Consider the following 21505-nt stretch of genomic DNA (forward strand, 5'->3'; position numbering starts at 1 on the left):
GGAGGGGCCATCCCTTGGCCAGGTGCAGACATCCCTCCACCAGGAAGGCCGGAGCACCCTGGGGTGGGGACTGTACCAGCCAGCTGTGGGCAGGGCTGTGGTGGTGGGAGGGGGTGGAGCCTCCTTTTTCTAGGGCATGTGTCACCTGCCTCCTGCTCAGGGGCACTGCCCTGGCACTGCCCTGCCAGCGTGTGTGGCAGCGTGAAGCTGGGGCCTGCTCCCCGGAGCCTTTGGAGTGTGTCACAGACCTCTCAAGACCTATGTCGCTGGCCCCCCAGAACCCGGAACATGGCAGATGGGGCGCAGGCCAACCCCAAAGGGTTCAGGAGGAAGGTGCTGGTTAGACGCCTCCCTGGGTGGAGGGGCCCAGGCCTCAGGGCCCCTTCTCCTGTGAGAACCTCCAGGTAGGTGCCTGCTGCCCTGGGACGGAGTCCTCCATGGAAAGGGGCAGGGAGAGGGCAGGGACTGGCTCCTAGAATCCATTTCCCCTGGCTCTCTGAGTGAGGGGCTGAGATGTGTCACCGCGTTTCAGCACTAGAAGGGCCAGGGAACACTTACAACCCTCATGGGGCTGAGGGATCTGTCCACAGTCACTCAACATTTTGGAAGCAGAGCCAGAACTAGAATTGAGGGACCCAGGTCTCTTGGCTCCCGGTTCAAGGCCCAGCCACAGGTTTGGGTAATATGACTCCCTGTCCCTGGACTCCCTAGAGTGTGATGAACGTGGGTTGGAGGCTGATGCATGGAGGGGATTCCTGCTCAGGGTGGGAAGGACAGAGTCTTCGGTGCCCCCCCAGCCCTGCCATCCCGGGGTGTGCTCCTCCAGGAGGAGCAGGGCAAGTGGGGAAGTGCTGGTTGCAGGGCTGGGGTGGCCACTGGGGCATCAGGGACAGCAGAGGTGGCACCCGTGATGAGGCCCTATTCTGCAGGAAGGTGGAGGGGCACACTCAGGCTTTGGGGTTCTTCCTCTCTCAGGTGCAGCCTGTGTCTGAAGAAACTCCTCGCCATGGCCATCCTGGCTGGCAGCGGTGAGTACAGGTTCTGGGGGAGACTCTTCCCCCTCTTCCCCTCCCAGTCTTTCTCCTGTGACATTGGACGCCTAGGGTACTGTTCCACTGACCAGCCTGGAGACCTTAGGCCAGTCCCTTCCTCTCTCCGGGCCTCCACTTACTGATTCATCTCCTCTGCTGGGCTGTTTACTCCTCCAGCCAGCTGTAAACATGCCAGGGGCCAGTTGGCATTTACGAGGCTCAAGGGGCAGGGCGCGGAGCTGAGCAAGCATCGTAAAATAGTGGTGTTTGCTGGGCGTTTGTGTACATAAGAGTGCGTATGAGTGCGTGTGGCGTGTGGGCAGGAGTTAATGAGTTGGTGTGCAGATTGACACGTGTATCCGTGTGTAGGTGCATCTGAGCATATGCTGGTGGGTACGTGTGCAACACACATCAATGAATGTCAGTGTCGGCACCTGAGTGTGTGAGCCTATTAGTGCCTCTTCCCGTGCGTGTGTGTTCCTTGTGGTGTGTGTCTCCAGCATGTGCATATGGATGGAGGGCGCACACCTGTGCACCTGGGTGTGTATAGGGTGGGGGTCTGCATGAGTGTGCAAGGCAGCGGTGGGAAGGCCCTGCACTTCTTTCCCAGGGTGGTGCTGCGGGCATCCTGGATCGGGGGCAGCTGCCCACAGGGTTGTTGAGGGAGGCTCCTGCCAGGTACCTTTGTGCAGGTGCCTCAGGGACATTGAATGTTGAGTGACGCCTCGCTGGCTTTTCATGCAACCTGTTAAACATGGCCCGAACACAGCCTGGCTTGAGGGGAAAAAAAGAAAGGCCAGAAACAAAAATAAGGTCTGGCGTGGCCAGACCTGAGAAGGGGTTGACTGCGTTCAGGCAAGGTGACCTGATATTTAGAAAACTACCCCCTGGTTAGGGAGGCTGAACGCAGCCTCACACCACTGGTTAGGGAGGCTGAACGCAGACTTCGTTTCTTGCGCTTGGAGTGTGAGTGCAGACATGGCCTCAGTCCAGCCACCGTCCTCCCCCGGGGGCCGTGTGTGTGTGTGTGAGTGCATCAGGTACGTGTGGGCGTGTCCGTGGGTGTGGGCTGTGCGTGAGTGTGAGACGTGTCAGCTGTGTGCGAGGTGTTTCTGGGGGAGTGTGTGCATGAGTACGTGGTGTGTAGAGGACAGTGTGAGGTGGGGAGTGTGAGTGTGTGTCTGTGGGTGCGGCCACCTCGCATGGCCAGGTAAGTTTCTCACTCTTCTCTTGCCACCTGGGAGTTGATGGTTGGGGGTCCCCTTCCCACAGGGGAACATCTACATTGCTAGTGGGGGAAGGGGGGGCTTTTGGGCTGGGGGAGGAGGCGGCCAGGGTCAAGCTGCTGCCAGGGCCAGGTGCTCCACACACGTTCGTGATGACACTTAACCCTCCAAGGTCCCTGCAAGGTGCGGGCGGCGGGGTCATTATCCCCAGTCCTCAGATTTGGGAATTGAGGTCAAAGAGGTTACTGGTGTGCCAGGCCCTGAGCTGGGCACTGGCCCGCCTGATCTCTCATGGTGGGGCTTGTTATTCCCATTTACAGATGAGAAAACAGAGCCCCAGAGGGCTTTAGTTTTGGGCCCAGGTCTGTCTGACTCCAAAGTCCATGCTCTTCCCACTAAGGCACGTTGAAGTGATGAGTCCCCATCACTGGAGATGTTGGGCAGCCACGTCTAAAGAAGCAAGCCAGAGTGGACTTTGGGTTTTCATGCAGCCTCCAGTTTCTGAAACCCTTGTCCCTCTCCTGGTACATTTTGTCCTTCGGGCTGTGAGGCGGGGTGGGGGATGTGGAGAGAGTGGGGACAGGGCACTGAGCTGGGCGCCTAACCCTGGCGCAGCTGGAGGTGCCCAGGGGTGGAGGCCACAGGCAGGTGTCTGGGCTCTGCCACTTCCAGCCTATACAACCTGGGCAAGCCTTCACCTTTCTGAGCCTTAGTTTTCTCATCCATAAAATGGGGATAGAGAGGTTCTCCTGCTGGTGTGTGGGGTGGCTTCACCCATGTAAGGACCATAGCACCAGGCTTGGTGTGTTGATTCAGCACCAAGCCAAGAAGACACGTGGAGTCAGCACGGGCTGCTTGGAGAACCCAGCACAGCGGGGACTGCAAGAGAGAGGGAAGGAGTGGAGAGGGGAGATGTCCCTGGGTGGGTGGGCCTGGCAGGTTCCATGAAGCTGATTTCAGTGGTACAGGAAGCGTCCTTGCACTATTGCTTCCTGTGTGTGTGTGCGTGCAGGCACGTGCGTGTGTCCTTCCTCCAGCACCAAGCCAGTATCAGCCTATAATATGAAGCCTTTTCTGTGTCTTCATTAAATGACCAGAGCACTGAATTCATCTCTGGATTAATCCTGAGATACACCAGCCCCAGGACGTTGGTGCTGACAGTGACTCCCCGCAGGAGGCAGAGGTGCCAGACAGAGGCCAGGAGGGGAGAAGAGGACCCAGAATCAAAGCCCCATGGTTCATAGCAGCGTGAGGCCTTTGCAAAGCCCCTTCCAGTGTATGGAGCACTTGGGCAGCCCCTCTGAGACGAGTGTACAGCCAAGCAGCAGAGGGTGTGGATGCGGGACCCTTGCTTCCGTCTCCCCCACTTTCTGACGACATGACCTTGGGCAAGTTACTGAGAGCTCCAGGCCTTAGTCTCCTCACCTGTAAAATGGGACAACAATGGGCCTTGTAGAGTTGCAGTGAGCACTCGGTGAGGTGATGCCTGAAAGAGGCTTAGGACAGTGCCTGGCCCGGAGCGAGCCCTCAGCAACATTAGCTGCATTAGTTTCTCAAGGCTGTAGGGCTTACCGTGGAATGTGGGCACGCAGCTCACTTGGCACTCTCTAGATTTCTTCTCTCTTGCTGCTCTACAGTCCCTCCCCCTTTCCCTGGCCCTGGGGTGTTGGGAAGACTGTCAGTCCTGACTCTCGGGCCTGGACAGGAGCAGCCACTAATGGGGCAGGGGCTCACAGCGTCCCTTTGTCATCTTGCAGTTCTGTCCGCAGCCCACAGCAGTCTGCTCAACCTGAGGTCCATGGTGGAAGCCATCACAGGGAGAAACGCCATCCTGTCCTTCGTGGGCTACGGCTGCTACTGCGGGCTGGGGGGGTGCGGCCACCCCAAGGATGAGGTGGACTGGTAGGTGCCGGAGGCCTGGGCTCCTGTTGAGGACAAGGTGGGGTGGCTGAAGGTCAGACTGATTTCTGTCCCCGAGAGGTGGGATCCTTTCCCCAAAGGATCAGGCTTGTTGGGTGGGTTAGTGACCAGGAGCCTGATCTCCCATGTCCTTTCCAGCTGTCTTGGATGCTTTCTATTGTCCTTCTCCAGGGTCTTAGGCTTGGAAGTATTTCAACCCCTCCCCTTTCCAGGAAGGTACCTTTGACCTGCCCCCATGGGAGCAACAGTCACACAGCTGATGCTCCGCAAAGGCGAGGGCTGTGACCCCCACCCCCATCAGAGTGGAGGCTCTGGAGGACGGACTGGCTTCCTCCATCAGACTGGCTGTCTTCTGCTCCTATCTCCTCAACAGCAGCCAGCACCAAGTCTGGTATCACTGGGAGCTTAATTAATGCATGTTAATTAACTGGCCTCACTCCCCCAGAGGTGATGGGGACAGCCACACTGCATTTGCTTCCTGTACCCCCCATTGACCCTCCAGACCTTTGCTCCTTCCCGGCCATCAGGCCCAGCTGAGCATAGCTTCTGCATACAGCTGGTGCTCTTCTGGCATTCATGTAAACCTAAGCCCTTCCATCCCACTCTAACCCCATTGCTGGACTGCCCCACCCCTCCTGCAGTTGCACCCAGGGCTCCAAGGGAGAAAGCTGGGAACCCTGGGGATAGGACAAGGAGGCAGGATCATGGACAAGAACCTGGCTGTGTGACCTCAGGAAAGTAACTGCTCCTCTCTGGGCCTCAGTCTGAAGGTCTGACCCATGAAGGACTGAAACAGATGTTCAGAGGTCTCTGCTGGTGAGAGATGGGCCAGCTGGCCACACCTGCCTGTTCACCTCTGCCCACCCCTAGGTGCTGCCATGAACATGACTGCTGCTACCAGAAGCTCTTTGACCAGGGCTGCCACCCCTACATGGACCGCTACGACTACACCATTGAGAATGGCACTATGATAATCTGCAGTGAGTCCCTCCCCCTCCGTCTGGGCCAGGACAGGGGCAGGGACTGCCAGCCCCACCAGCTTGTGCTGGGGTCGGGGGCAGGCTTGCCAGATAAAATACTGGATGCCTAGTTAAGTTCAAATTTCAGATAAACAATAAAAAATGTTTTAGTATCAGTATGTCCCAAATACTACATGGGACATTCTGACACTAAAAATTAAATGTTGATATGAAATCAATTAATAATTTATAATTAATTAATATTCATAAGAAATGAAGAATTAGGATAAGTATATCCCATGCAGTATTTGAACATACTTATACTAAGACATTTCTTGCTTATCTGGAATTCAAATCTCACCAGGCATCCTATCTTGTTTTGTTGTTGATGTTTTGCTAAATCTAAATCTGACAAGCCCAGCCGTGGCTCTAGCACATCTCCCTGACGTGCTCTGATCCCCCAGCCTGGAATTGGCACCCCGGTTCTCCAGTCCCAGCGACTCTCAGGCTTTGGAGAGCATAGGAAGTGATTCTGATTCAGTGGGTCTGGGTGAGTCCCAGGAATCTGGTTTTTAGCTAGATCCCTAGATGATTCTGAGACTGCTGTTCTGCAAGGGGCCCTTTGAGATGTGCTGGCCTGAGAGTCAGGAGACCTGGTATATATCAGTCCATTTCTGTTGCTTATAACACAATACTTGGAACGGAGTGGTTTTTAAGAAAACAAAATGTATTGCTTACAGTTTCTGAGGCTGGGAAGTCCAAGGTCCAGGGAACACATCTAGGGAAGGCCTTCCTTGGTGGTGGCTTCAGTGACACAGGACATCTCATTGTGAGATGGCAGAAGAAGAGAGAGAGAGCTCCTCATGTGCTCTCCTTTTAAAGCCCTCGGAACCACGCTCACTATTCCAAGAATGGACCCATCCATTCATGAGGCTACAGTCCTCACAATCCAATCACCTCTTCGAGGCCCCACCTTTCAACTACCACAGTAGTATTTCCCATCCTCTTAACACTGTCACAGTGGGGGCCAAGTTTGGAGGGGGACATTCAATGCAAGGCACCTGGGATTGAACACAGGTCCTGCCACTGGCTCCTCACTGGATAGCCCCAGCAGCACCCTTCCCCATCTAAACTCAGTCCCTCACTCATGGGTACATGGAGGGGTTTGGATCAGAGCAGAGCCTTTCCCTTCCAGTTCCATCACTGGGTCCCCACCAGAAGAGCTGGCCCATCCCGGGACTCCCAGCATTTCCAGGGATCCAATGTGTTGGAGCCAGGCCTGGTGGGGTCCATCATTTACTGCAAACTCCCAATGGCCATTCCCCAACTAAGGGGTATAGGCAAGTGTCATTCAAGATAATAGGGCCCAGGTGTCCCTGCCCTGCCTCCCTCTGTTCCCCTCTCTAGGGTGGGGTGGGACTGCCATGGCCCAGCCCATGGCCAGCCTCTGGGCTCTCTCTGCCTCCATGTCTTATCCAGGCTCTGCACGTTGTTTCTCTCAATAGCTCACAAGCAGTGCCAGCTTTGCAAAGAAACCTGAGTCTCCTGTTAGCTGGGAAAGAGTCTGGTGGGAAACTGTCCACATTTGGGGCCCCCAGGGAGCCCATAGCTCTGTGTAGTCTGCTGTTCAAACATGGGGTAAAGGGACTGGCTGGCGAGAGGGTATCTCCCCATTAAAACAGTTCAAGGAGAGAAAGCCTCTTCCTATCCAAACAATGAACTAACCTAAAGCAGAGGAGTGGTTTTCAGGCTGGGTTCTAAGGCTTCCTGGGGGCATGGGTTGGCGGCCTTGAGAGATGATGGGTTGGCGGGAGGGGGGTCCCTGAGTGGTCTGGCTGGCTCTTGAGTGTATTTTGTAATTAAACAGCTTCTCTTTCAGCTGTTTGACATATCAGCCTTCTGCAAAGAGTTTCATTAAGAGAAAGGATTATGCTGATGGAAAGTTTGCAAATCAACGGGGCTAGTCAGAGGTTCTCAAAGGATGTTCCCCCAACCAGCAGCAGCAGCAGCTCCTAGGAACTTTTTAGAAATGCAAATGGCAGGCCCCACCCAGACCCACTGGATCTGGAGCTTAGGGGTGAGGTCCAGCAGCCTGTTTCAACAAGCCCCCAGCTGGTTCGAATGCACACCGAAGGACGGTTTCTGCAGGCTGATAGCAGCGGCAGCAGTTGCCCAGTGTTAAGCATTTGCTAGACATTGAGTGGTTTTCTCTCTCAGTCCTTACCATAACTCCCTCCAGGGTGAGTGCTCTTTGATTCTGTGACCCAAGGGAGGAGGTCTGAAATAATAGAAAGTAACTGGCCTGGGAGTGGGCCTTTATTTAGTTCTCTGGTGACTTAGGTAAACCCATCCCCCTTTCTGGGCCTCAGTTTCCCCAACTATACAACTGGATTTAGTGGTTCCCCAACTTCAGCAAGCCCCAAAGTCACCCAGAGCGCTTGTTACAACACAGACTGCTGGGCCCAGGCCCAACCCCCAGGCCCGGGTGGGGACCACATTCCGAGGACCACTGGGCTCTCAGAGTCTGCACGCTCCCTCCCCAATGTCCTGGTGGGGCCACTGCCCCTTTCTCTGACAGCCTTTGCCGCCCCTGCTGTTCACAGGTGAGCTCAACAATACAGAGTGTGGCAAGCAGACATGCAAGTGTGACAAGAGCTTAGTTCTGTGCCTCAAGAGCCAGCCTTACCGGGAGGAGTACCGCGGCTACCTCAACATCTACTGCCGGGGCCCCACACCCAGCTGCAGCATCTACCAGCCGCCCCCCGAGGAGGCTGCCTGCAGACAGGGCGCCCCTCCCTAGCACCTCTGAGGTCTGACAGAGAAGAGGGTCTGGGGGACCAGACAGGTGGAGCAGAGGGTGGGGGCTGTAGCAGGAGTCCGGGGCTGGCCTGCTGCCTCCTCCCGGGGCACCCAGAGGACTCAGGAAGGCCTGGGCCCTGGCTGTGATCGCCGGGCTCTTCCAGCCCAGCACTGGGGTGGCTGTGTCCTGCCACTGGTTCTGGACTCAGGAGGAAACTGTGGCTCGTAGGGGTCTCCCCTGAGCGTGGGAGGCAAGACCTGGGAGAGAGGAGGTGGGGCCTCTGAGCGGGACCTCTGTCCCTGGCCCTGTCTTGCCTCCCTGGAGCCTTAGAGACCAGACCTTGAGCCAGCGTAGGACCAAAGCTTGGGTGTGTCCTAGGGCCAAGACCCCAGGCAGGTAGAGTGCTGGTCACCAGGCCTAGGCTCTGGGGCCCTTTGGCCAACCCCACAGGCTGGCTCAAGGTGACCTCTGCTTTGCAGCTTGTGGCCCTCTAGAGCCCCATTAACAGAGCAGGTAGCCCCACCCCGCCCTTTGTCAAGGGAGCACCTGAATCCAGGCCCAGTGCTGGCCACAGTGCTGAGTGTCCCAGCCCCTAAGCTCGGCCACCATTACCCAAAGTGCCTCAAAGTGGCTCTGGGGCTCTGATGGACCCCACCTGCCCCTGCCCGGGGACACTTCTCTGGGTGCGTGGGGGACAAAGGCGGGGCACAGGGACTAAGGTGGGGCACACTCATATATGCCCCCAACACTCACAGGTCTTCTCCTTGCCTCCCTCCGGCCCAGCCCTGCCCTCAATACCACACTGCTCTGAGGAGCACCCGGCCGGGGTGGGGGGCAGGACACAGACCCCTCTCTCCCTTTGCAGGGGCAGGCAGGGCTGTTTCCAGGCGCCGGAAGTCCTGTCCATGGGGAAGAAGTTGAGGGCTGGGACCCACCGCAGTGGAGAGGGAAACAAGGGCAGGAGGGAAGAAGGCAGGAGGGAGGGAGCAGGGTGGCGAAGAGGGAAGGAGGAGAGGATGGAGCGAGGTGAGACAGGCGAGGGTCAGCCGTCCAGAGGTAGCAGCAGGACGGAGGAGCTTGGGGTGCAGGGGCCTGGGCGGGACGGTGGCTCCTGGGCCTGCCCCTGCGCTGTTTCCCCAGGGCACCTCCCCTGCTCCTTGGCCTCCACCTGGCCAGCCCTGCCTCACACCCGGCTTCTGCCTCTGTCCCGTGTCAACTCAAGGACCCTCTGATAATGTTCCTCCTGCCTAGACCCCGCGAGCAGCCATCAGGACACTGGCCTGCCCTGGCAGTGTCCCCGGGAATCATGGTCACTGGGAGGGAGCTCCAAAGGGGTGGAGGTGGACAGGGAGAGAGGTCTGCAAAAAAGATGGCAGGGGGGGGCAGAAGCCTCCAGAGCAGCAGCTTCTAGAACACCAGCCTTCAGGACTGAGGAGGAGGCCGGCCAGGGTCAGCTGTCTTCGCTGCATGTGGGAGGAGGCCCTTCCACTGCTCACCTGCTGGCCGCGGTGGCCACTGTCTGCTCAGTCACTGAGACCCTTGCCCTTCTCAGCTGGCCCGAGTCTCTGAGACAAAGCCCCTACCCTGCCAGGGGTGGAGCTGGGATGGGGCCCCTGGGGGTCCGGCAGGGGCCTGGTCCCCTTACCTGTGGGAGCCTAGGCTTCTGGCTGTGCGCCCTCCATGGTGAACACACCCTCCCCTGCTGCAAGGCTGGGCCAGCATGTGGGCATGAGATTCTGCCGCTAAGGGGTCCTGCCCCTCCCCCAACTCTCCCAGATGCTGCAGCCCCAGGAGCACCTGCACAGGCCTCGGCATCCCCTTCTCTAATTAATAAAGTCCTGCTGCCTCAGCTCCCCACTGCTGGGTCCTCCTTGGCTGGGCATCAGGGGAGGGGAGGGCACAGTGCCTCACTCCTGGGACTCCAGCTCCGGGCAGGCAGGGTCCTGACAGCCAGCAGCTGGCATGGCCCATCCCCTTGCCGCCCCCCGGCCTGGGGGTGAAGAGGCCGTACTCCAGCAGAGAGATGCAAAGGTTGGGAAGGTTGGAAAGCAGATTCTGTGGTCCAGCCATGGGACAGTGACATCAAGGGCTAAGTGCTTTCAGGCGTCAATCTCCACAACACTCTCCCCAAGGCCCAGAGAGGGAAAGCAACTTGCTCAAAGTCACACAGGTCATCAGTGATGGGGCTGGGCTCTGAGTCCTCAGTGTGTAACTTTTAACCACCCCTCCGTGCACCTCCTTAATGACGATGAGGACAGCTGGGGCAGTGAGACAAGTGACCAAGGTCCTGGATATCAGCCAACTCCAGTTCTCCTTCCAGCTCTGCTGCTAACATAGATTGAGCCTCTATTGTCCCATCTGTGACACGGGCCTGAAGGATCATAGGCTTACTGCAACAGTCACTGGGACAGGGGGCTGGAAAAGACATTGCGAGCTGAATGGGGGTTGAGGGAGGGGTCAGGGAGGGGCGGAAGATAATTACGCTCCCGTGATCATTAGTTCAGAGGCCAGATACTTCCTAACAATGAAAGTGGGTTGGTGACAGTGAGAATCTGGCAGAGCAGCAGCGTCCCGGGTCCTGGTCCTGGCCCCTTCCCCGACTCCATTCCTTCCCATTATGGGCATCAGTTTCCTTGTGTGAAGAGCGACCACAGTGGCTGCTTCTGCTGCTCCTCGAAGCCATGGGTTTTCCTGGGGACCGCTAGGAGTGATCCTTGGGGAGGAGGAGACTGAGCAAATGGGCTCTGTCCCCCACCCCGATCTTCAGTCGAGCAGCCCTGCTTTTCTGTATTATATTCCAGGCTTTCACACAAGATACTGTGAGAAGAAAAGAGATTCCTCAACTCCATCTCTTAAAAGTTGGAAAACCCTCTGACACGGTCATGCGTTGATTCGTTCATTCAATGCACCTGTACCGACGGGCTCCCCTGTACCAGGTGTGATGCTGCGCTTCCAGCCTCCGTCCCAGCGGGCCGCTGCCTAGGATGGGGAGGCGGACATGGGAACTAATGGCCTTGACACGTGCTGCCAGGTGGTGTCGCTGGGAGCACAGAGGATGATGCCCCAGGTCCCTGAAGGTGCCCCAAAGGGGATCAGGAGTGGGGCTGGGATGCTGTATCTGGGGTTTCCCTGGGGATGGAGACAAGGAGCAGGGGGTCACATTTTTTGAGGAGGGGGCTCCTTGCTTCTACACTCTGGGGGTCTCTCCTTCCCTTAAGTCTCCTGATGACTCCTTCCAAGTTGATGAGGTCTTCTACACTAAGGCCTGAGGAGGGGACTGTCCTTGCTCCTCACTGGCCTGGAGGCTGCCATCTCTGCCCAGACCTGGTCAGTCTTCTGCGTGTTCTGGACACTCATGGCCCCTTCCCTGCCCCCCTTCCCTAGTCTCCAGGACCCCCCGGGGAGTGGCTAACTCTTCTCTAGAACTTGGGCGACACCTAGTGGACATTATGGGACACCACCGGTGCTTTGCGCTGTGCCTCCTGCCCCTCTCTCCTTCTGGAACCCAGGCTGGCAATGCCCAGGACAGCATCACCTCCATCTCACTGCTGTCAACGCCGCCTCTCACTAAGAGCAGCCCTTAAAGCAAAGGACAGAGACTGGGTGGCACCCTGGCTCTGACACTCACGGACTGCGTGGCCTTGGGCAAGTCACTTTGCCTGTTGGAGTCTTGATCTTTCCCCTTTCATAAAATGCGGGTTAGTGATGATGCAACATCACAGGGCCTGAGGATTAGATGAGGTCAGGGATGGGAACGCCCCAAGCACAGGGTCTGGTGTAGAGAACAGACCTGTCAGAGCTGGTGGCAGGTGCCCTTGGCTCCTGTGTTGGGCGAAAGGTCCTTGGGGTCAGGCCGGCACACAGCAGCAGGTAGAAGGATTTGCTGATGGAAGTGGATTGCCTGTGACATTCTCCCCTGAACAGAAGCCTGGCAGAAGCAAAGCTGTGCTTTAGCAAGAAAACCTGTCTCCCTGCGTGTGGGCATGAGGGGGAGAGCAGAGAGTGAAAGAAGGAGGAGGATGGGAAGGGGGCAGACAGGAAGGTTTTGTGGGCACTTATTCCCCAAAACCACAGCCAGGCACCTGACACCCTGCCCGACGCTGGTCTCAGCCGCCACTTCTCCGCCATGTCTATGAATACAGAGAGGCGACGCTTTCTTCCTCAGAGGCCGGCTCAGCAACAGCGGCTGTCAGCCTCCCCAGTTGTGGCTTTTTAACAACCAGCTGATGCCACCAACTGTGACAAGAAGCAGAGTTCTGGATAGAAATACCAAGGCCCCCGGCATTGGCACAGGGTACAGTAAAAAAGGACATATCGTCCTGCCAATGGCCACCCTGCTGGAACTCCCATGCTCCACCTGGGCAGGGGGGCCGGGATCTCAGGATGTCAGGGCCCCAATGAGGAGAGCAGGATTTATTGAGCACTTACTGTATGCCGAGCACTGCGCTGACAGCTTCATGTGTCATCTCACTGAACCCTCCTATCAACCCTGTGAGGTGGGGACTATTCGTAGCTCTGTTTATAAGTGACGAAACTGAGGCCCAGAAAAGCCAAAATTACTCAAGGTCATGCAACAGAAGCAGGATTTGAACTCTGATCCCAGAACCTTAACCTCAGGGAGCACCCGGTCCAACCCCCTCCTTTTGAGGAAGGGGATGGGAAGCAAGAGATTCTGAATTGGAAGACGTGGGTCCGTGCTCCAGCCCTGCTGCGTGCCAGGGGCCACCTGCAGCCAGTCCCCAGTCCTCTTTGGCCCTCTGTTTCCATACACAACATGGGGATGAATAATTCTGGGGCTCCCTCTGATGCCCGACAAGAAAATGGATGAGAAAGAGCCTCTGGAAGGGTCGGGTCTGCACAAATATCAGTTGTTCACTACGATGAGGAAAACTGAGGCCCGGGGAGAAGAGGCGGCCTGTGTGAAGCCCTCCTTCCTCCAGCTGCCTTCACAGGACTCAGGGCCTTCTCTCCAGCCCCAGGCTCCAGCTCCACCCTGCTGCCTGTCATCCCCAGCAGCAGCCAGAACCAGAACCTTCCAGCAGCGTCCTAGGTCACACCTTCCCCCACGTATCTCCAGCCCTGGATTTCTTCTCAGAGGAGCCCGATGAGAGGGATCCTGGGGGAGAGTCAGCGGGGCTGGGCTCAGTCCCCACTCGCCACGTGCTGGCTGTGCAGGCTTGAGCAAGCCTGTTCACTGCACTGAGCCTCAGAAAATTGGAGATTTTTTTTTTTTTTTTTTGTCCTTTTTGTCTTTTTTTCGTGACTGGTAATAGGATCGCAACCCTCGGTGTCGCGCCTGCACCGCGCTCAACCAGTGAGCGGACCGGTCTCTATATGGGATCCGAACCCTCAGCGGGAGCGCCGCCACACTCCCAAGCACCGCACTCTACCGAGTGCGCCACCGGGCCAGCCCAGAAAATTGGAGATTTTAACAGAACCTGCCTGGAGACTGCTCAGGTGGTCTATGTGCCTGGCTCAAGGTGAATCTTCGGTACCTACCTGGAGTCTGTTCATCCCAGCAACTGAGGCTTGGGGAACACGTCTGGATGTCCCTTCTCCCCCATTCAGGCTCTCAGAGCCCGGGCCACACCCCTGCCCCCACCTCTTTTTGTTCTCTCATCTGGATGGGATCCAGCTTCAAGTGACCTCAGTAATGCCTGGACCACGCCATGAGCCAGCAGCCCATGCACTTATTGACCCAGAAACCCAGTCACCCACCCTACCATGCCCCAGCTGGCTGTCTGACAGGGCCCACAGCCACGCCTGGGTGGCTGTATGCCACACTCCCTAACATCTGCCATGCCTTGTACAGCATTGCAGACATCCCAGGGAGGGAACAGGGAACCAGCAATTCTGCCTCCTTCAGCTCAAACATGCATAGTCAGCCCAAAGCGAGGAACAGCCTCTCCCAGGTGTGGTACTGAGCCCCACACCCTCCTCAATGGAGCACATGCCAGCTGCTCCCCCACCCTGCTGACGGATGGCCTCAACCAGATGTCAAGAAACATGCAGCTGATGAAAATGTAGTGAGCTGTGAAAATACATCCACATTCAAAGCCTGTCCCCCTGGCAGCAGGGCACTTGCTCCAATAGCAGTGCCACGTGGCCGAGGGAACTGTCAGGCCCAAGTGTCCACTATCGCCACGTGCATCCATGTGTTTTTGCACACTGTGGTCTTAGCCGCCCATTTTGCTCACAAGGACACTGGGGTTCCCAGAGGCTGTGCTGCCCAAGGTCATAGAGGTGGAGAGCGGTGGGTCCCTCAGAACATCACTGACCTCTGCTGCTCCCAGGGTCAAGGCCAGACTCCTCAGAGCAACCACAAGGCCCTCCTTGACCTGCTCACCTCATCTCTTTTGCTCACTCTAAAACCCACCCCCCACATTCCATGTTTCCTACTCTGAGCTACTTGCAAATTCCTCCATGTTCCACATGGTCTTGTGACCTCAAGTCATTCCAGATATATGTCAGTGATAAAAAAAAAAAAAAAACAACAGGGACAGAGAGCCTTGCCCGCATGAGCTCCTATTCTAGCAGGGGAGACAGACAATAAACAAAGAATATAAATGAATGTCTAGTGCTTTGGGTGGCGGAGAAAAGAATTAAAGCAGCAGGACACAGAGGATCAGGAATGCCAGCAGGGAAAGGGGCAGGTATTAAATAGTGTGCTGAGCATCAGCTTCATCAAGAAAGAGAGATCCCCGCAAAGATTTGGAGGGGGTGGCCCTGGGAAGACCTCGGAGGGAGCTGCTGGAGGGTGAGTAGGGGACTGACATGGCTGGACTCAGTCACTGTGTTGTCTGCTGCTACATGGAGAAGAGACTGAGGGCCGCAGGTGGATGCAGTAGCCCAGCACTGGGTGATGCTGGCTCTACCCACAACATGGTGGCCGTGACAGCAGCCACAAGTGGTCAGATTCTAGATTTTTCCCCTCATTTTATTTTTCTTATGTAAACACTTGACTGACTTACTGTATAAACACCTAGATGTATGTTGAAGGTAGTGCCAACAGATTGGATGTGGGGTGTGGGCTATGGGAAGAATTTGATGCTCAGTTTCTGGCCTGGAGGGGCCAAAGATGGATGGAGAAGGGGCCTCCACTGAGACGGGAAAAGTGGAAGGATGAGGAGCTTGCATTCGTGTACCGTGGGGTGTCTTCCAGCCCTCTCCCTGGGAGGCCTTCCTGACTCCTCCTATCCTCCAGGTCTCAGATGCATTGGCAGACCCCCAGCTGTCCCCAGGGAAGCCTTTGCTGATCCTCCCCGGTGGTGGCCGCTGTTCCCCAACATTTCCCAGCCTGTTAACCTGCATTCCCCCTGGTCCGAGAGCTCCCTGGAGTCTGGTGTCTTTATTTCTCCACGCTTTGCACAGGGCCTGGCTTGGGGCCGGTCTTCATACACCTTTGCTGAGGAATGAATGACTGCCCTTGGAGGAGAGTGGGCTTTCCCAGTGAAAGTCAATGACATCCCTTTACAGTCCCACCTTGGTCCTCCCAGAATCAGAGCATCCACGTCAAGTGGGGCTTATATACCATGGGGTCCATCCTCTGTACTCACAGACTGGGTGCCGAGGCCAGGGAGTGGAACAGCTGGCCTGGGGCTCACCCGAACCCCATGCTGAGCCTGGCCCTGGCCCCTTTTCCTCCACTAGGTCGTTCAGCTAGAAACCCTCACAGTCTGGAGTGGGTCTCTGCTGTGGTCCCAGGACCCCTGGCCACCCTGGTTCCATGCCTGCCTTTTTACAAGCCCTTTCCGCACAGGCCATCTGGACCCTCCCTGGAGTTCGTAAGTGTCCCGCTTCCCTTCTGCACTTGCAATTTCCATACGTGGGTGGGTGGGGGAGGAGGAAGAGTGACCCACTCTACGGCATGACTGTGGGAGCTAAGGCAGGTAGAGCCCAGCAGCCCTGGCTCCCAGACCCTCTGCTGATCACCTGCCTCTGCTGTCCCTTTCTCAATCCACATTTTAAATGTCTGAACTCCTAAAAGCTGCTATAGCTCTCAGCATTCTCCCCAGGATTTTTAGACCTGATTTTGTTTGTTTTCTTCAAATTTCCAAATCCTTCCTGCCCAGCACTGTGCCTGGCACATAGTAGGTGCTCAGTCAACGTGTGCCACACGACTGAGTGAATGATGGCAGCTCCCCATGGGTTCTCCATCACTGCAGGAGCCTGACCTTCTCCTCCCACACCTGCCAGGTAAGGGGCAGGGCCGTGTCCACATTTCTGTGGCCTCCAAGTCCAGCACAGTGCTGAGCACCCGGTGCTGAGAACCAAATAAACACAATTACATAAGTTAGTTATTGCCGCATAACAAACCACACCAGAACTTAGTGACTTAAAACAGCAGCCTTTATTTAGCTCATAGTCCTGCAGGTTTCCAGGTTAGCCTGGGCGCAGCCTGGCAGCCATTGGGTCAGCCAGGTTCTCTCACGTGTCTGTGGTCGGCCCTGAGTCAGCTTTGCTGATCTTCGCTGAGCTTCTATGTGCATCCAAAGTCTCAGCTGAGACACCTGGGCTGGCAGCTCTGATCTGGGGGGGTCTTGTCCTCCAGCAGGCTAATGTAGGCTTTTCCTCGTGGTAGAGGCAGGTGTCCTGAGAGAGAGTGGAAGTGCCCAGACCTCCTGAGGCCTGGACCTGGAACTTGTGGACCATCACTTCCACTACATTCTGCCGACCAAAGTGAGTCACAAGGCCAGTTCAGATTCATGGGTGGGGAAAACAGACTCCTCCTCTTGGTAGGAAAGGCCAAGCATTATAACATGAAAGGTAAGGATGCAGGAAGGAGGAACAATTGTGCCCATTTTTTCAATCTACCATGCCAGTCGGGCTATACAAACATCAGAATTCACCCAGATTAGATCACTTTAATATTTATTAGAATTTAAGTCTGATGTAACCAGAGGCTTCTAAATTTGGGTGGAAATTCTGCACACCTCTGATTCCCTCTCCCATACTGTCTTTCTCCATTTCTTTGACGTCTTCCTGGCCATGACATTCGCATGGCAGCAGTGGGGTGCTAAAGTTCTCCTGAGACCTGAAAATGGCATTCATTTTTTCCTGCCTGAGGGCAGAACTTGAGCAAATGAGAGCCAACTGCAAATGTGCCCTCAGCCCTCAGTGTGGGTATAGACCTCATTTTCCAGGACCTCTGCTTTGTTTCCAGCTAGATCTGGGTGGTGGGCCTGGTTCCCAAGTCTGCCCTGCATCCTGATTTGGGGGTGGGAGTGGAGGGAGAGTCTGGGGTCCATTCTGGGGCCTCTCCCCTCCTGGAAACTTCCTCAGATGGTGAGTTGGAAGTATCTCTCTACCCTGTCCCTTGGCTTTACTGCTTCATAGCACTTACTACTAACTGAATGTATCATACACACACACACACTTTGGGTAGTGTGCCCCCCGTCATAGAATGCAAGCTCCTTCAGGACAGGGATTTTGTCTTTTTCATTTCTGACCTTCAGTCCTCAGGTGCTGAATGACATGGAGCATCCTAGGCCAGAATGCTTAAGACGCTGCTCTCGGGGGAGATGTTTTGTTCTCTCTCCTGGGGGAAGAACTGGAGCCTGCTGGAGATGACACTAAGCAGATACTGAAGGACAAGGGGCCTGTGACCTCCCTAGCACTGGGGTCTATGGCTGCCACAGCGGGGCCGGCTGGAGAAGAACTGCTTGAAGTTTTTCTCGTAGGTGGGCAGGCTCTCTCTGAAACAGTACACAGATTGCTTGTCACACTCACAGGCCTTCCGCCCGCAGAGGCAGCCGACGCCAGGACCAAGGGCACATCCACCTGCAGAGACACACAGGGTCACTGGGGGCTCCCAGCAGGCCCCCAGGGTTTGGGACTAAGGTCAGCGAGAATGAGGGGCTCGCTGCAATGGGGCAAGGACAGAAACCCTCCTTTTCCTTCACCCCCAAGCCCATCCCTGATCACATCTGAACATCCCACAAGTGCTCAAGTGAGGAGGGGAGGGTGGGCTGCACAGAGGGGCCCTCAATCGCTGCACCCAGGCAGCACACAGGCCAAGGCGACGGGACCCATTTTCTCCAGTCATTTCATACTTCCAGATGCTTGTCTGACATCTCACTTGGATGTCTCTGGCATCTCCTCTCCAACTTGAGACATTCAAAAGGGGACATGATACACTGTGCTCCCTCCGCCCCCTGAGCCTTTCACCCACATTCTCGGTACACGGCCCCCTCCAACGGGGAGCCCACCCGGCTTCCCTCCTTTCACTTTTCACATCCAGTCTACCAGCAAGTGCCACTGACATTCTCCACGTTTAAAACAGCTCATGCTTTGCCCTCTCCTCTCCATCCTCTTGGCCACTACCCAAATTCCTGTCACCGCCAGCTCTTCCTCCTTAATGGAAGGAAATAGTCAGGGACTGTCTTAAAATGTAACCTGAATTATGTCCACTCTCCTGCTTAAACCCATGCTGTGGTTTCCCATTATTTGGGGAAGACATCCCAAGTCCTTGTCGTGGTCCACAGAGCACAGTTGCCTTGATGCAACCCTCATCAACCCATCCCTCCTCGTGGCTCTCTGCCCTCCCGCCCGCTTCTTACACATCCTGCTCTGTCTCACCTCAGGGCCTTTGCACTTGCTGTTCTTTGTCTAAAACGCTTCTTCCCAGGATCTCCAAGTGGTGGGATCAACCCACCCTTTGGGTCTTGGTCAAATTTCACCTCCTCAGAGAGACTCTCCCTGCCCACCCGAATGAACGCTGTCTGCAGGCCACTCTCTCCCACATCCCCTTGTTTAGTCCCTAGTTTATTGTGCTTTTCACAATCTGCACTTCTCTTATTTGCTTACGTGCTTCTCCTCAATGGAGTGTGAGCTGTGTGAGGCTGTGCCCTTGTCTGTCTGGCTCATCCCAGTATCTCCAGCATCCAGAATCAGAAATCGCTGCTGAATAAATGAAGAAAGCCTCTCTGGGCCTTTGAGATTGAATGTCTGTCCTTCGGCTGAGACACCACTAAACAGGGACCTTTTATTTAGCAGTCGGAGCTGTAGCGCAGGGGCCGGTGTGTGTGTGTGTGAGCTGTAGTACAGGTGTGTGTGTGTGTGTGTGAGCTGTAGTGCAGGTGTGTGTGTATGTGTGAGCTGTAGTGCAGGTGTATGTCTGTGTGTGAGCTGTAGTGCAGGTGTGTGTGAGAGCTGTAGTGCAGGTGTGTGTGTGTGTGTGAACTGTAGTGCAGGTGTGTGTGTGTGTGTGTGAGCTGTAGTGCAGGTGTGTGTGTGTGTGAGCTGTAGTACAGGTGTGTGTGTATGTGTGAGCTGTAGTGCAGGTGTGTGTGTGTGTGTGAGCTGTAGTGCAAGTGTGTGTGTGTATATGTGTGAGCTGTAGTGCAGGTGTGTGTGTGTGAGAGCTGTAGTACAGGTGTGTGTGTATGTGTGAGCTGTAGTGCAGGTGTGTGCAGGTGTGTGTGTATATGTGTGCTGTATAGTGCAGGTGTGTGTATATGTGTGCTGTAGTGCAGGTGTGTGTGTGTGTGAGCTGTAGTGCAGGTGTGTGTGTATATGTGTGCTGTAGTGCAGGTGTGTGTGTGTGCTGTAGTGCAGGTGTGTGTGTGTGTGCGCTGTAGTGCAGGTGTGTGTGTATATGTGTGCTGTAGTGCAGGTGTGTGTGTATATGTGTGCTGTAGTGCTGGTGTGTGTGTATATGTGTGCTGTAGTGCAGGTGTGTGTGTGTGTGAGCTGTAGTGCAGGTGTGAGTGTGTGTGTGTGTGAGCTGTAGTGCAGGTGTGAGTGTGTGTGTGTGTGAGCTGTAGTGCAGGTGTGAGTGTGTGTGTGTGTGAGCTGTAGTGCAGGTGTGAGTGTGTGTGTGTGTGAGCTGTAGTGCAGGTGTGTGTGTATATGTGTGCTGTAGTGCAGGTGTGTGTGTTTGTGAGCTGTAGTGCAGGTGTGTGTGTTTATGTGTGCTGTAGTGCAGGTGTGTGTGTGCGTGCTGTAGTGCAGGTGTGTGTGTGTGTGAGCTGTAGTGCAGGTGTGAGTGTGTGTGTGTGTGAGCTGTAGTGCAGGTGTGTGTGTGTGTGTGCTGTAGTGCAGGTGTGTGTGTGTGTGAGCTGTAGTGCAGGTGTGTGTGTGTGTGTGCTGTAGTGCAGGTGTGTGTGTATATGTGTGCTGTAGTGCAGGTGTGTGTGTTTGTGAGCTGTAGTGCAGGTGTGTGTGTTTATGTGTGCTGTAGTGCAGGTGTGTGTGTGTGCGTGCTGTAGTGCAGGTGTGTGTGTGTATGTGTGAGCTGTAGTGCAGGTGTGTGTGTGTGTGTGCTGTAGTGCAGGTGTGTGTGTTTGTGAGCTGTAGTGCAGGTGTGTGTGTTTATGTGTGCTGTAGTGCAGGTGTGTGTGTGTGCGTGCTGTAGTGCAGGTGTGTGTGTGTGCGTGCTGTAGTGCAGGTGTGTGTGTGTATGTGTGAGCTGTAGTGCAGGTGTGTGTGTGTGTGTGTGTGTGTGTGTGTGTTCCTCTCTCTAGATAACTCCAGCCCAGTTCCACTCTCTTTTTAGGGTTGCAAGTGCCGAACGGAGGCCATCAGAGTCCCTGGTTTGTGACCTTGGGAAGTTAGCTTCAGTCTCCTCATCTATAAAATGGTGATAAGAATAGTGCTGTCAACATAAATGACAGTGTCTACTGCACAGGCTCGTGGTGAGGATCGTTGCTGTTGTTTACAGATGGCGTGTTCGGCTGCGCGTGGCACGGAGGACGTGCTCCGCAGATGCTTGCTGTTGTGCGACCATGAGGCACCCCAGCTCCATGTACACGAGAAGGAAGTGCCCTGTCGAGTCGGCCCCAGCGCTGGTGACAGGCTGCTTGTTTTCCGCTCGCTCTCTGTCTCTGAAGTCCACATTCCTGCACAAGCTGTCCTCCCACACCTCCCTGGAGACTTGAATCCCCCAGGCATGTGACACCCCCACGCGTCAGCTGCCCCTCTCCACTCACCCGCAGGAAATATATGCCAGTATGTCCACACCTCTGGTTCCCCATTCCCGCTGCTCCCCCTATTCCTGACGCCTGGGTCACCCCTGCCCTCCCACTCCCCCTTCCCCATCTGTGAAAATCCTTCCAGATCCATCAAGCCCCAGCTCCCCAGAGTCCCCGGAGCCCCTGTCCATGTCTCTCCCCACTGCTGTGCCAGCTCTTCCCTTGAAGCAGCCGCAGGCCCTGCTCCCCCATCTTCAGCGAGGGCAGGGGCCTCGGGCCCACCCCAGCTGAGCATGCCCTCCTCCCAGGGGGCCTGGACTGGGCACTGCCACTCTGGAAACCTGAAGTGAGACACCTCTCGCCCTGCCTCGGTCACCTCTCATCCTCCTCTCTCCATTTACCTCTGTCTCTTTTCCCAGCTCTTCTTTCTTGCATCTCAGCCCACTGAGCCTTCCTCCTTTCCGTCCTTCCCACCGTGTGCATGACGCTTCTCCCCCGACATTCAGTTCCACTTCTGCTGGCTCGCCCTGTCTCCAGGTCTCCAGAACTCATCTTGAATAGTGGCCTTTCACTGTGGACTATCATTTTTGTGGCATCCTCAGCCATGGTAGGACCGGGCCTGTCACAACCTGGAAGAAGAGGCAGCCCTAGGCTGCAC

At 55.8% G+C, this 21505-nt stretch overlaps 2 protein-coding genes across 4 annotated transcripts in view; one reads left to right on the forward strand and one right to left on the reverse strand.

The window, feature by feature from the left end:
* Positions 1–288: 288 nt before the first annotated feature.
* PLA2G2F (phospholipase A2, group IIF) lies at positions 289–7936 on the forward strand. Its single transcript, XM_008590736.1, has 5 exons — positions 289–404; positions 976–1028; positions 4015–4159; positions 5048–5157; positions 7740–7936. Exons 1-5 carry the CDS (start codon positions 289–291, stop codon positions 7934–7936), a joined length of 621 nt encoding a protein of 206 aa, XP_008588958.1.
* Positions 7937–16263: 8327 nt separating this feature from the next.
* PLA2G2C (phospholipase A2, group IIC) overlaps positions 16264–21505 on the reverse strand; it is a 32919-nt gene continuing 27677 nt past the window's right edge. For all 3 annotated transcript variants that reach the window (XM_008590577.1, XM_008590589.1, XM_008590582.1), the window contains exon 5: positions 16264–17716. In XM_008590577.1, coding sequence (XP_008588799.1) covers positions 17547–17716 — 170 coding nt within the window. In that variant the 3' untranslated portion in view covers positions 16264–17546. The remainder of the gene's footprint in view (positions 17717–21505) is intronic.

This window comes from Galeopterus variegatus, unplaced genomic scaffold, assembly GCF_000696425.1.
Source record: "Galeopterus variegatus unplaced genomic scaffold, G_variegatus-3.0.2 Scaffold142, whole genome shotgun sequence".
In the NCBI taxonomy this organism is placed as follows: Eukaryota; Metazoa; Chordata; class Mammalia; order Dermoptera; family Cynocephalidae; genus Galeopterus; species Galeopterus variegatus.